The 15,706-nt window shown below is 42.7% G+C and overlaps 1 protein-coding gene across 3 annotated transcripts in view; it reads right to left on the bottom strand.

Moving 5' to 3' along the window:
- Nucleotides 1-358: 358 nt before the first annotated feature.
- Nucleotides 359-15,706, bottom strand: part of TSPAN9 (tetraspanin 9) — a 121,646-nt gene continuing 106,298 nt past the window's right edge. For all 3 annotated transcript variants that reach the window (XM_081925753.1, XM_081925752.1, XM_081925751.1), the window contains 6 exons: nt 9,737-9,928; nt 8,428-8,502; nt 6,785-6,886; nt 4,857-4,994; nt 2,391-2,474; nt 359-985 (listed from right to left, as the gene is read on the bottom strand). In XM_081925753.1, coding sequence (XP_081781879.1) covers nt 914-985; nt 2,391-2,474; nt 4,857-4,994; nt 6,785-6,886; nt 8,428-8,502; nt 9,737-9,928 — 663 coding nt within the window. In that variant the 3' untranslated portion in view covers nt 359-913. The remainder of the gene's footprint in view (nt 986-2,390; nt 2,475-4,856; nt 4,995-6,784; nt 6,887-8,427; nt 8,503-9,736; nt 9,929-15,706) is intronic.

The raw sequence follows: 15,706 nt of genomic DNA, 5'->3' as shown, positions 1-15,706 counted from the left end.
GGGCTGCCTCTGGTTAGGTAACTGGAGCTCATGGGTGGTATTTTTAAATGCATACTAACAGAATTATCAAAAGTATTGGCCTGAAGGGATCACAGCCAGTTCTGACTCTCTCACAAACGTGCTTTGCTTCATTCTCACATCAGATGTACGTTTAAAAAATCTTAGGCATGTATCTTAAAAAGTGATATGTGACCCAGGCCCCATCATGACATCAGGGCTGAGCTGAGAGTAACACAATGGCTGTGAGTCATTTAGCTCCAGCTGCACCTTTCTTTCTGGATATAAATTGCAAACACTAAAAATGGCATCCATCAAAGACTGCACAGTAGAACTCTGGAAAAAAAAAGCATAAGAAAAAGGAGAGAAACAGTAAAAATGTATAAACCAGGGTACTAAATTCTAGTATACACAGTAAGATAATAATAAGATATTCCCCTTCAAAAACAAAAACCCTACACCCCAAGCAGCTCAAATTCACAGGATCTCCATTTGCGTGGCTTTTTCAAGTCTCCCAGTATTATGTTCGGCAAAAGCTGCTTGTGACCCATGAGATGGAAACGATTTTTTCCTAGAAGTTAAACACACACCAGTCGGGTTATCCTCAATGGTCTAATACAGATAGCAGTGTAAAGGTTGTTCCTTAAATAATGTTAGAGAGCAGTATAAACTCTACAAAGTAGAGCAGAAAGCTGATTTGCTCTCAGTAAATTTCCTTTCTTCTTTGGCAAAAATGGTAAATGAACAGAAACAAAAAGGAAGTCCAGTAATACATTGTGCTTAGTCACGTGATGGATGGTAGGATGGAGGCCCCAAGCAGGTATAGCTTGATTTTCTTTTTCAGCTTTGTTTTTCTTCCTCCCGCACCTGCAGTGCCAAGAGAGATGTCCTGATGCAGTTAACAATGTAGTGTTTCTTAGGCATCGTATTTTTTACCAGTCCTGTGAATCTGCTGAAAGAGAGTCATGGAAAAAGCCATGCCAAGTATCTGAAAGAGAACAGAGGGAATAATTCAAGAATTAGAATTTGAATGGCACTTTTTAATGGTTCGGACTAGCACACCACACATATCTCAGCAATCTTTACAACAATCCCATAAGGCTATTGTAAGACTATCATGACGGGTTCGCCGTACAGAGAATTGTGACTCGTCTGAGGCAAGTGAAATTCAAAGCAAACTGAAAGCCATTTTAGACCATTTTCTCAAATTGAAACACTTCAAAGAAAGCTCAAAGTGTTTTTGATAAAATTCCCCAGAATATTTCCCCACTTCACACATCTGAAGAGAGCTCTGTTCCTCACGTGCCTCCTGTGCAGCTTTAGAAAGAGAGGACTGTAAGCACACGGGGTTCTTCTGCATAATTGGGACCTCTTGCTCAAGGTAGATTTCCAGCCACAAGGAAAACACATAGGATGTTTCCAAAGTAATGTTTAACATGCAACTGGTAGATGAGTTAGAAGCTGGGGGTTGGGGTTGGCCAGTAGGGATGGTCCTCTAGTATGTTTGCAGTGAGGTGAAAAACTTTTAAAATATCCTGCTCATTCTGGTTGTTCTTTTCTGCACCTCTTTCAGCTCTATAATATCATTTTTGAGAAGTGGTGACCAAAGTAATCCAAATGTGGTTGCCCTGTATATATTTATTTTATTGGTACCGCTATTTATGACCCTTTTCCTAATGGAATTTGCCTTTTTCACAGCTGCCATATATTTTAAATCAATCAATCAATCAATCAATCAATCAATCAATACTTGCTGGAATAGGGAGCAGAAAGGGACCAGGCTCAGGACCTCTTGCTGCAGCATCTGGTCCAGGAGTAGGAATGAGACAGATGACGTGGTTGCAGAAGAAACAGAATTATATCTCATATCCCTGGATTCTCTCCTGAGCCTCCTGAAGCACATTTTAATGGCTGCCTTGAGAAGGCTTGTCAAGCTTTCTTCCCCCAACAGTGAGAGAAGAAAAAGGTGCTGCCTGCCTTCTCGGGCCTTGTCCACTACTTCTTGGCTCTCCTCTCTGCACCAGTCCCATGGCTGGTGGCTGCCTGGTCTGCGAGGACACAGCCATCTCTCTTGAGTTTAAGGGCTGTGAAGAGGTGGGGGGCACTGGTCCAGTGTGCTAGGCTGGGGAAGGATGTTGAGGGCTTGTGGATGGTGCTGATAAGCCCAGCAGCCCCTCTTCCCCCCTGTTACTGGGGGCGGGGGGCAGAAACACCTGTTCTAAAGTCCAAGTTAGAGAGGACTTTGTTTTGCTTTCTTCAACCACCTCTGTCACAGGCTCAGAACATAAACACCAACTGGGGATACGCTAGACATTCTGCTGTCACATTTATTGCATTATTCCATGAACCACAGCAAAAATGAGGCCCAAACAAGGATCCTCTGAGCTACCTACCTGCATTATGAGGATACACATCCCAACTGTCCCGAGTATATGCTTATTACCATCAAACCACATCTTGACTTTTTCATAGCAGCCCTGAAAGGGGAAGTGAAAAAGGATTTGAAAATATATAAATAAAAACAACCATTTTGATAGAAGCATCCCAAAATGACGGGAAGTTCAAGTTGTATCAACAACAAAACCTGAAAGCTTCATACATATTCTTTGTTCTGCTCAGTCGTGATGAAGCCTGTTTTGGCTTCTCAAATTAAATATGAATAAATTAAAACACATTCATGTTGACCAAATGGGTTTTGTTCATTTTAAAAAATGAGCGAGTTAAAGATACCACCAATGTTTGTTTTATATGTTGAAAAAGCAGATTGTAAGTCCATGGCAGAATGCCTCAAGGTGTTTTATTTAGAAGGCAACTCTGGCTGGCTTGTGCCAAAACCTGCGTGCCTCTTTTCTACATTGCCACTTGCTGTCAGTTTGGAACGTTAGAAAAGAATATGATAATATTATTTTTAGTGGGGCTGTCCCCCTGACCATGTTATTCTCAGAATAACTGTGAGATGTTGAGAGGTCACCCACTGAGCTTTGGTCTCCCAGTTCCATGTCTGATATGCTGACCGTTTTATCAGCCTGACAAGGCATAATGGCAAGAATAATCGGTATAAATGGGGCCCTGTGATCTAATGGATGGACAGAGGCAGAGACTTGTCATCCCTCTTTTTCAGCTTTCTTTTCACTTCTCTATCTCTTCATCCACCTCAACCACAGAACATCAGGAGGTACATGTCCACACACCCACACACTTGTCGGAAGCCACATGCACTCATGCTTCTGCCATAGATGCTCTGTAAGCTTATGTTGACATGAACCACATACACAGCGTTTGGAAATTGTAGTTGCACATATGAACAGGCACAGCAAACAGGCACATTTGCAAACACAGCCATTGCAAACACAGCCATTGCACACCATTGCTTTTCAAACAGGACTCTTCCTAGCATCTATGAATCTTGCAGGGAGGGGAGGGGAAAAGTCAAAGGCATAATAATTTCCTTTGACTCAACCTAGCTGTCCCTTATAGCTCTTCAGACCTTGGCTGTAGCAACAGGTGCACCAAAACGTTGTGAGAGCGGCAAAACAGCTGCCCCAGGGGAGCTCAAGCTTTTCTGTTACTCCTAAGGAGGTACTAGTTGAGCAGCAGCCTATTTCACTTGCGCTTTGAGCAGCCTCTGCTATCTCCACCGCTGCCATGTCCTGCTTCTCTTACCCCAAGGGACACGCCTGCCCCCCAATCTTACACCAGCTAAAAAAAATTGGAAAACACCGTGACAACCTGTTCTGGCTCAAGAGCCAAATGCTTCAAATGAAATAACTCACTCAGGGATAAAGTAGGAGTGCTTACTGGACATTTTCCTCTCACTGAGAAACTATAAGCTCAGTCAGTGACATACATTTGATCTGTTGGCTGAATAGAAGAAACTAGGGAAGAGGACAAGAAGGCAGACGGAGGCCATTTTGTTGCTTGCAGAGAGTATGCCTGAATTTGCAGCTCTGTATAAAGGGTATTTTTTCAGTGATTGTACCATCATTGCACAATTCATTTTTTATTCCCACTGTACACCCTGCAATTCTTTGTTTTCCTATGTTTCTGAAGACTTTTAAACACAAGTATTGGTATACTTGGCAGTATAAAGAAACCATTCTCTGCCACTGACGGGGCTCCCGGAGGTGTGAGGGAGAAGGTGGGACTGCGAAGCGTTCTCCCTCAGCTGCCATCATCACCAGCCATTCCACCCTGCTATAAGAGAGGCTACAATACACCACTGCTCAATGATGAGCAACTTTTGGCCCTTCCTCTTAATTTATATGGAGCCTTCCCCCAAATTCCATCGGTGTTCAATTTTGCCTCCCTCCCTTCTCCTTGTGAGTCATGTCTTTTAGGTTGCAAGCCTGAGGGCAAGACTTACAATCTCACATTTGGAAGCCACTCTGGGAAAAATGTTTCAAGCACTCAAATAAATAAAAGAAACCAAGAAATTTGCACTGATAATACAAAAGCAGAAGGGTTAACTGACAACAAAATATGCAGAAAAATCAATTTCAGTTTACCTGATTTGTTTAACCATACCAGATGGGAATCTACTTGACTTGCATTTTTACTTTTAGGGATTTTTAAAAAAACTATTATTGTATTATATCCCAGAGGGGCCTCAAAGGATGGAGCCCTTGGAAGTCACAGTCCTGCTTACTTTCAGCAAGATTTTTGCATTGCTTACCTTCAGCACATGTCCTAGGTCACAGTGGTGACTGAACAATGGTTGTAAAATAGTCTCTTAAATTGAAATATCTCTGTACCTAATACCTGCGCTCGAATGGTGTTCATGCAAGGATACCTTTTCCACAAGGAAAGAAATTAAGTTAAACTAAAGAAAAAATCCAGATTATTATGTAAGCTAAAATTACCGTTTTCCACACTAAATTCATATTAGTGGAATTCCGGCCACAGTCTTCAGAATTTTCCATGCAACATCTGTCAGGGACAGTGTTTTCACCCAGTACAAGGTACCAGTCTTTGTAATCAGTAACCCCACAGCAGTGCATCTAGGAGACAAGGACAAGATGAGACATAATGCAGCCTGGAACGGAAAGAACATTTTAGGAGTTTTGAAAAGGCTGTGTTACCTTGGACACTAGCAAGTGCAAGTCTGAGTGATAACTGCAAAGAATTAGCCTCTTGAAAAATCACTACTGTATATTTTAAACCCCAAACCTTATTTCTTAAAGGCAGTGCTGACGGTGTGGAGGGATTAGGACTTGGTTTTGGCCCCCAGACCCTCACCACTGACTCCACTATTAGACCATCCATCATTCCAACCGGAAGATAAACAGGGACAATTTAAAAAACTTGAAAAGAGAGGAATCTATCACATAAGTGACTTTATTTCTAGAAGTAAAGCAATATCTGAGCATGAGCTAATAGAAAAGTTGGATGATGCCCAGTTAAATCAGTTTCAATCTCTTCAATTATGCACATTTGCAAGATATTTGGAATACAAGGGCCTTGGTTCTCTTGTGTTATTTGAGTCTCTGTAACAAATCAAAATATGACATAAAAGGAGCTGCATCTTCAGTTTATAGCATTCTTTTAGAACAATACGCAGGCGAAACAGGAGGTCTCCGGTCAGTATCGGAAAAAGACTTAGGGATCATAGCTGGATATCATAAATGACAATCAGTTTGGCACAGCCCATCCCTATGAACAATCTATGCTCATTTGCAGGAGGCTTCTCTCAAAATTATATTTTGCTGGCACTGGACTCCATCACATCTAGCCAAAATAAACACTAGGATCTCTTCCCTGTGCTGGAAAGGCTGTGGAGAGATTGGCTCATATTTTCATCCATGATGGACTTGCATGTTGGTTTACTTCTTTTGGGAAAAGGCGTTTCACATTAATTCCAAAATTACGCAGCGAGCCCTCCCACCCTATTTGGCTCCCTCCTTGTTATGGTTAGACTCAAATTTAAACAGTAAAATTATATGCAAGGATTTCGTATTTTTTTCTGTTATCAGCAGCCTGATTAACAATAGTCCAATATTGGAAACAATCCATAGAAATCCCGTTTGAAATCTGCTTAAATACTATTTGGAATGCCTTACTCGCCACTTCACAGATAGATACTTTGGGTCAGACTTATCTTCCTTTCTTTTCCTTTATAAATGGGGCAGAATGCACTTTTATTCCACCCTCAACACAAGAATCTCTGTGGAGAAGATACCTGAACTGATAATACATAAACGTACAGCTTGAAACTGCTTAAGACTGTAAGAACTGGACAAGTCATTGCAGTTATATATTGTTCTTGTATTATATGAAAAACAATATATATTTTTTTTTAAGTTTTCTGCTTTGGGGATGTTTGATAATGTTATAAACAACACGAGCCAATGCACAAACTACCATATAGCAATTCATTATAAATCGTGACTTATCTGCATCTTAGAAAGACTGAGATCTCCGAGTACATTTACATCTTACCTTTTTCTGCAGCATGGAACTCAAAGCAGCAAACATGGAGGTCTCCCAGCTTAAATTCACCAGACCCCAAACTGCTTAACTTCAGCAAGGCAATCGCATCATGTCCCCTCAGACAATAGCAGTGGCGTAGCGTGGGTTGTCAGCACCCGGGGCAAGGCAAGTAATTTGCGCCCCCTAACCCGTGGATTTGCGCCCCCTAACCCTAACCCCCAGATGTTGCGCCCGGTGCGGCCAGCCCCCCTGCACCCCCCACGCTACGCCACTGGACAATAGGACTGTCCCATGAGATGTATTAACAGGGCAGCATTAGGGGGCCATTTGCAAAAAATAAATAAAATGTTCATGTCATTACCTCTGCCTGAATGATATTCCAAGCATTCTTCAGCCCAACATTATTTTCTGTGTTGTACAGCTTGAGCCCTTCTTTCAAATCCTGCTTCGCATTTTCATTAACCTATTTCGTATAAACAAACACCAACAAGGTCACAGTCATTACATAAATAGTGCAACCTTTTAGTATGATCTGATTAGGAATGTATATGTGTGGGAAAGCAATAGACTCTCTTCCTATCATATCAGAGTCTTCAAGCTGAGGCTGAAAGCCACTTGCAGAAATAAAATACCTACCGCATGGTGACAATTCCAGATTAAAAGACACGTTAAAATATGCTCTAAGGTATGTGAAGAGTAGGCTGAATGGAAAGCACATCTGGTGCCTTCTCCTAATAGCTTCAAGGGGAACATTTTTTGGGGGGAGAAGGTTGCCGCATAATTTTAACACTGTATGCACAGATGTCCTACTCAAGATAACAAATATGTGAGTTTATATTTCAGTAAAAGGAAGTATTGTCTTTTTCCAATAGACATGTGTCTGGAACCAGTGCAATGGTTATAGTGTTGGACTGCTTCTGGACACAATTCAAAGTGCTGGTGTTGACCTATAAAGTCTTAAATAGCTCAGGTCCACAATACCTCAAGGTCTGCCTCTTCCCCATATGAACTGGCCCAGATCCGGAGATCATCATCTGAGGCCCTTTTTCATGTGCCTCCTCCACGAGAAGTCCAGAAGGTGGCAACACAAGAATGGGCTTTTTCTGCAGTGGCTCCCCATTTGTGGAATGCTCTCCCCAGGGAGATTTGCCTGGCACCTTCACTACATATCTTTAGCCATCGTGTGAAAACCTTCCTTTATAACTATCTGTGCCCTTTTAGAAGTGGGCAGGATGTTTTTAATGTATTGCTTTATCCTCTTGGTTTTAATGTATATATGGGCGGTAGTTGTTGTTTGTTGTTTTGGCTGTAAATCACTTTAGGTTGCCCTGGACAAGATAAACAGAAGAAGAAGAAGAAGAAGAAGAAGAAGAAGAAGAAGAAGAAGAGGAGGAGGAGGAGGAGGAGGAGGAGGAGGTGGTTGCCTAGGGTAGTTTCCATCTCTTTTGTGCTCCTCAAAGCACTGTGGCTTCCCCAGGAGCCAAGCAGTCAGGGGCACGCTCAAGATGCCAGCCAGACTTCCAAATTTCCCTTCTGCCTGGTTCTTGCAGCAGTTCTCTAATGTGCTGATTGTCACCTTTCTGCAGGACCTTCTTTGATATGTCTATTTTCTGGGGAGGGAGCTGGGAGAGGAATACAGTGGTACCCCGCAAGACGAACGCCTCGGAAGATGAAAAACTCGCTAGACGAAGGAGTTTTTCATTTTCTTAGCCGCTTCACAAGACGCATTTCCCTATGGGCTTGCTTCGCAAAACAAAGCTTGCCCCGCAAGCTCCGGGGATAGCGGGGAAGCGCAGTGCGCTTCCCCTCTGTCCCCGGACGGTCTCCATAGGAACGCATTGATTGATTTTCAATGCATTCCTATGGGAAACCGTGCTTCGCAAGACAAAAAACTTGCAAGAAGAAAAAACTTGCGGAACGAATTAATTTTGTCTTGCGAGGCACCACTGTACTCATAAGAAAGTAGCTTGTCTTCTGAGATAACGGAGCTCTGTGAATGCCTACCTTGTCCATATAAACGAAGAACAAAATGAGTAGTATCAGCTCAGCCAGGAGAATGATCAGCAAAACAATAAAAAACTGGGGAAGCAAAAGGAGGAAGAATGTTACAATCACTTGAAGCTTTAATATACCTTATGTAAATGGCAGTGTGGGAAATAGTAACATACTTAGTAACATAATTAAATATTGCAATTAAAGTAACATTGAAATGTATCACCATTTTCTTAATGTTCTTTGAAATTATTAAGTGGAAATTCTTAAGGTTATTCTCAGACCACCTTGTGAACTTTTTTGTTTTAATTTTATCGGGAAAGTGTGTATTACACAAAAAACAAAAACCTTGTGTATTGTGAATGCACGGTACATTTGCTTGCATTGATGCATGAACCATTCCAAAGTTCATTCACCTTTTCTACAGGGCATGATCATGACTTAGTGCAAACATAATAATAATAAATAATAATAATAAAATTTTATTTATATCCCGTCCTCCCCAGCCGAAGCCGGGCTCAGAGCGGCTAACAACAATAAAAGTAACACAGCATTCTAAAATCAATTCAAAATCAAATGAATGGCAACATGCAGATTCCTGGAGAGAAGATTGGCCATTTTACACCTCCTGCTGCTGCCGAGCTAAGCCATGGTTTACTTGACAGTTGTGTCCAGACTAGGCCTGGATGATATTATCGATATATTGCCCTGGACCGGTATGAGGAGTAGACCGCGATGTTGGGCTCACTCAGTGGTATATCGCTGGTAAAACTGCCACTGCTCCGGAGTGGCTCTGCTAGCAGCGTCCGTTGGAGGGTGTGTCAAGAGTTCCTTGCTCCAGCAGGTGCGACTCAGAAGCGGCAGTGGTTTCACCAGCGATATACCGCTGAGTGAACCTGACATCGCGGTCTGCTCCTCATACAACGCAGAGGGAGAAACAAGCTGTACTGGGGAGGTGCTGATACAGCTTGTTCCTCCCTTTGCATCTTTAAACTGCTCGACTGAGGAGTGTGCTGCTGCCCTTGCCCCAGCTTAGCAGTTTAAGGAGCCCCGATGCATGTGAGCGGGGAGAGCCCTGGGGCTGTCTCAGCTGGGGAGGGGGAACACGCTGTGTTGTCCAGCCCATGAGCGCCTGGGTGATACCGCCTCAACTCCCGAGGTGAGAGCTGGGGCAGTTTCACCCGGTGCTTCGTGGGCAGAGGCCAATGCACCTTGTTTTTCCAACATCGCATTGTATTGCCAAACCTCGATGTTGAAAAGCTGATATCGCCCAGCCCTAGTCCAGCCCCCGATTCGTGGTTTATCTCACTTGCTAACTTACGCTTAGGAGGAGGCACTTGTTTTCCTTGATAGCACCCAAGCAGCCTAGGAAGCCAGTCACCATGATGATAGTACCAATGGCAATGACCAGGTTTGCTGCCGACAGTGAAGGGAAGCTGGGAGAAAAGGTGGCAAAGTTTCCTTGTGACACGGACAGCCATATTCCCACACCCAAGAGACCGCAGCCACATAACTGGAAAGAAAGACAAAAACAAAGATGCAATTTTTAAAAAGCCAGCCCAAAACGGTATATGTTGAATCTCCTGGACAGCAGCTGCAATTAAAGCTGTTTAGATGTGGGTCTGTCTTTGATTTTAGGGGTTTTTATTTAAGAACTTACTAGTCTACTGACCACCTTTTCAGGTTTTCTCCTGTAAGTTCTATTAAGGATAAGGATTTTGAACACATGAAAACAACATTTTTTCAAGAACCCCCTCCCCCATTCTTTTCCATCAGACTAATAAATATGCATATTATTGAACACGAAACACAGACCATCATCTGACAGTAATTTTTAGAGTAATAGGGATAAATTGTCAGCAAGATGAGTGGGGGAAATCACTCCAGAAGGAGGAGTGCTGCCTTGACAAAGAAGAAGGAAACGGGTGGGAAACCGCAAAGTTTTGAATAATAGAATTTGGGGTACCCAATGAAATTGATTGCAGGAGGTTCAGGACAGACAAAAGAAATTACTTCTGCACACAGTACAGTATAAACTTGAGCTCCTGGCCACAATATGTAGTGATGGTCACTGGGTTTGTTGGGTTTAAAAGAAAGCTACACCAATTCTCAAATGACAAATCTATCCCTGATTATTAACCATGTTTTTTAAACAGAACTATGCTCAGTTTCAACATTCATTTGAATATCAGATGCTATAGATGAGGGATGGGAAACATGTGGCACTCTGTAGGATGGAGTGCCATTTGCTCCAGCTAAAATGGCCAATGGTTGAAGAATGAAGAAATCCCAACCAAAGAGCTGGGGCAAGAAAAACTGATGAGCTATGCGGAATTGGCCAAGTTGACATATAAACTGCTTGACAAGGACAATTGTGACCAAGGAAGAATGGGAACTTTTTACAAATTATCTAAAAAGACAACGAAATGATTTAGACTCCTTGGCAGGTTTTGAATAAACATATACAAATTTATTAGTTGAATATATGATAGATAAGACAATGATATGTACAATTTTACAATATGCGGAGAACAATATGTGCAAAGAAACCAGAGACGGGAGCTGAGGGAAGTCCGGGGGGCAGGGGGGGAGAGGGAGGGAGGGAAATGTAAATGGTTATATTGATTGATAATTTGTTTGTTTACACACACACACACACACACACACACACACACATGGCCAATGGTTAGGGATGATTGGAGTGGCGTTAGATAATAGAGGGCCACATATTTTCCACTCCTGTTGTAGGCCAACAACTGAGAAGGACTCTTGCCTTCATCCCCTCATTTTTTTTATTTACCAAAATTTATATTTAGCTTGACTTCAGTAAAACCTGCAAGCAATTCACAAGAAATATTTAAATTATCAATAAAAAGTTAAAAGCAATTAAAATATTTAAAATTATTTAAAATTAACAGCCAAAGCCGTTGGAACATATCAACATCCTGGAGTGATCTGGCTGACTACTGTACTAGATATTATAATGAAATATGATATCACATAATATAATGATACCCAAGTGTGTGTTGGGTGTTCAGCTTTTAGCAGGATGGAGTAGTATTTGTCCTTTTTATGTTATTACATTAGGAACACCTTTATCTATTTGATGTATTTTAAATTTTGTACCATGGATGATTTTATAAGTGTAAGTTACTCTGAGGCTAATGCTAATGTTAATAATGATATACTGTTAGAAATGGGATGCTACAGCAAGTTGTCTCTTGAAACAGGGCTTTCAGCATCTTCAGCATCTCACCTCCTGCGACACCAGTGCTCTGGGCTGGTTATACATGGCAAGGACATATAAAGGCTGCCGTGCTGGTCGAAGACCTCTCTCTCCTTGTGCCTTGTGTCTCTTCTTCAGTCTGACATGAGACCATCAGCCTATCCATGGCAATGCTTCCTGCCTCTTGACCTCTGTTCCTGTTGACCGGGTGTAGTACCAGACTTCCAGCCTGCCAATGACTGTATACCTCTGGCCCGTGCAGCCACTGCCTTCTCACGCTCCACGCCTGACCGAAACAGGGAGCCCTTGACTTTTCTTCAGCAGGGCTCTTCTTACCTTGTTAGAGCAGTCCTGTTGCCACCAGCCTTGCTGGACTGCGCTGTGTCGAAATGCTTGGCATTCCTGCCTCACTTTGTTCAGCTCCCTGTGAGTCCGGTATAACCTGTCCTTGAATCCCCACAGTTAGAATGATTCTATCACCCCCCCCCCCGAGAATCTGTCTGATAGCCCACCTGCCCTGGTTGTTAAATGAGAAGGTCAGGCATTTGTTCAGGCTCAAAGCAAAAGTCCCAAACTTCAGAGGGTTCGAAAACACCTCTCCATGTGCAAATTGTATTGTGATATTCCATTACAAAAGACATTAATCTGCTTAAAGGACCACCTGTGGATGAGGGGAAAGCACTATTTTTAATCCCACAGCACAGGAAGCCATCAAAATGAATATGCAGTGTGTGTTTAGTAATTTACTGATAATCTAAAGTGAAGAATTAGAATATTGGCCTAGTCGTGTTTGGAGCCTCTTAGGTCCTAGTGGGTGAATGACATCACTGGAATACTAGAAGCTATTCATAATAAATGTGGATTTCATACTGGGGTATGGAAATATTTAAGCTTAAAAAACAAACACCTCACTACCCAGTGGAGGCAGTAGGTGCTTATCCAAATGGTTGCTTAAAAAAAAAACTCATTAAAATTTACTGCTGTGTATACAATTTTACCAGTTTTCATTCTCTGTCTATCTGGCATCTCTCTGATGCAGTACAGTATATGACTACATATTGTCAGGAGCACTGGTTTCTAGGGGCTGAGCCCTTTTGCCCCCCTCCCTATATTTTTGGGGGAGGGATCGGGCTGCTCGATCTCCTAAAAGCATAGAGCCAAAGCGCGGAGTAGAGAGAGGTGCGCCTCCAGTGTCTGGCACCTTCTCCTCTTCTTCTCCTCCTGCTGCAGATGGGAAGCAGAGTGCTTTCTTAGCTCTGTTGGTGCCAGCTTAGGTTGTATTTCCATCTCTTCATTCATTCTACTCCTCCAGCATCACAGCTCCACCATTTGGCTGTTTTCTTCCGCCAAAAACCTGTGTGAAGGATTTTTCCATTTCACCATCTCTTCCCTCCCAATTCTACCATTTCACTCTCCTGTTCTGGCAATCCTTTATTGATATTGTTCTCCAAAGCCTCTGTGTCCTCTTAAATTACATTTTCCATTTCATCCTTCTCTGGTCTTGTTTTCATTCACCATTTTATCAGCCTCATCTCTAATTACTTTTAATTGTTCATCCAATAATTACCGAACTGCAGTAATTAGTTTGGGCAAGATCATGGCTGCAGTTTCAGCCACTTCCAATACACAAGGCAGTCCTTCCGCTCTGCAAGCAACAACTTTCAAAGTAACAAGAAGTTAATCCCTTTGTTTTGATTTCTTATTTGAAGTGAAAGCTGACAGTCAAACATACATTTGGCTATCATCAAATGCCACATTGCTATCTCCATCTGCAAGGAGCTGACAAAAGATCTTCAGAATACTACAAATTCCTCCCTGCAAATCTCTTTATCTTATCTCACATGCACACACACACACCCCCCCACAGTGTGTGCAAGTTTGTTATCAGAAGAGGCACAAGACAACACAATATTACCGAAAATATTTGCTATATCAATAGAACCATTTGCATTAAACATAAAGACAAAATTTACAGCATTACTAAAAATAATATTGGCTACAAGATAAACATTTTTTGTTTTCTGCTGCTTCAGAGAAGCGGACACGGAGCAATGGATCCAAACTACAAGAAAGAAGATTCCACCTAAACATTAGGAAGAACTTCCTGACAGTAAGAGCTGTTCGACAATGGAATTTGCTGCCAAGGAGTGTGGTGGAGTCTCCTTCTTTGGAGGTCTTTAAGCAGAGGCTTGACAACCATATGTCAGGAGTGCTCTGATGGTGTTTCCTGCTTGGCAGGGGGTTGGACTCGATGGCCCTTGTGGTCTCTTCCAACTCTATGATTCTATGATTCATTTGTGGCACTTGTGGGGAATCTCTTTGGCTCTGAGGGTCAGATCATTATCAGGCCCGGCCTTATGGGTTAAATTTGACACCCGGGCAGGGTTGGTCACCTGTCAAACACTTGACATCACCAAAAATGAGAGGGGAACCTTTGTTTTAGCAGGAGGTTCAATGCGAACCCCTTCCTTATCACCAGGAGTTTAAAGAGGGCTGTCTTAAGCATATCCAGCGCCAGGGTAAAAAACTCCCTCCGGTGCCCCCCCCCCGGTTTCCCAGAGTTTTTTAGGGAGGACGGCGCTGCTGGCGGGGCTGGAGGAGGCGGGCAGTGGTTGAAGGGCAGCTCCTCCAGTGAGGAAGAGGCGAGGCTGGACGCAGCGCCTCCCGGCTCAGCTGGCTGCTTTGTGCCACGGTGGCCATGATAGACGGAGGCTCTGGGCATAGCGCTGCTTCGGCGCAGCATGGTGGAGGCGGGCGAGGGTGGTGAGCTGATGCCGGGAGGCGCCGTGTTCAGCCTCCACCTTTTCCCTGGCACCCTCCAGAACTTGGCGCACTGGTGCCCTGCGCCACCAGCCTCTATGGGTAAGACGCCCCTGTGCTTAAACATGCTAAAATGAAAAATATTTTCCTCCACTTTAGCAGGGTTTGAATGAAAGCTGTCCCAGCAAAGCTGAATTTACCATTTTCTCCAAATATACTGTTGCACACTACCCCAATCTCTGAGCGGGGCAAGATTCCAGTGGTTCCAGGTGCTTACCCAGAGTTCAGTTTCCTTGGAAAGAAGCACAGCAGAGACTGTGGTGTCTTTATGATATATGATTTACACATATATACAACCTGCAGCTACGATGGATAGTCTCACAACACTTACAGCCCAGAAGGTCTTGCTTCTCCCACAGTCACAGACTTGGATTCCAGCAGAAGTAAGCATGGCTCTCACCACTCTGGCCTGTCTTCTTCACTACCCTCTGGTACAGAGCAGCTTCCTTTGTCAGTCTAAGGACAATACTTAGGTGGTATCCATGACCCTTGCTTGGCTAATTCAGTAGTGGAATCCTACATTAGATTTTAACCCTCACCGGAACCAAGACTCCAACAATTTCAAGAGACTTGGGCATCATGCCAACTAACCCCTCAAACTCAAAACAATATGTTGAGAAATTGTTGAAGCTAGACAAAGCCTTGTCTTGCTGGGAAGTGCGACTGCTGACACCTGTCATTTTAATTCCTCAGCAATGACAGGTTTATATGGCCAGCTAGCGTGAATCATGAAGCGCGTGAAATTCTTAATTTACCACTACAAAATTGAATGCATAACAGACAAAGGTGATTCAGAAACTAAAAATGTTGAACACCCCTTCTGTAAAATTCCTCTACATTCCATTCTCTGGAGCACAAAGAGAAAATACAAATAATTCTTTTAAAATGATTCAAAATGTTATACTTAATACATTACTGTCCACATGGGACAGTGATCACAGTAGGATTTCACCCTCAATCTCACAATTTGCTCCAGTTTTTAGAGATCCAGACTCCAATCCCCATACTGGATGGGAATCTTCCATACTGGAAGTTCTGATTTATTGAATAAAACATATTGTTACCTAGACTTCAAAAAATAATCTGATGGATTTTGAAATAATTTGTGGCCAGGCACAAGTTCTTTTAAATATATATATTGTATATGAACACTACAGCTGTAACACATTATAAACGAAGATGAAAAAAAGATCTAGAAGGAAAATTTCTACAAGGCTTGGTCTTTCCTTTTCAGACCTATAAATT

The sequence above is a fragment of the Podarcis melisellensis genome, assembly GCF_964234715.1.
Source record: "Podarcis melisellensis genome assembly, chromosome: 9".
Classification (NCBI taxonomy): Eukaryota; Metazoa; Chordata; class Lepidosauria; order Squamata; family Lacertidae; genus Podarcis; species Podarcis melisellensis.
Note: the sequence above shows the minus strand (reverse complement) of the source record. Positions and strands in the feature narration are given on the sequence as shown.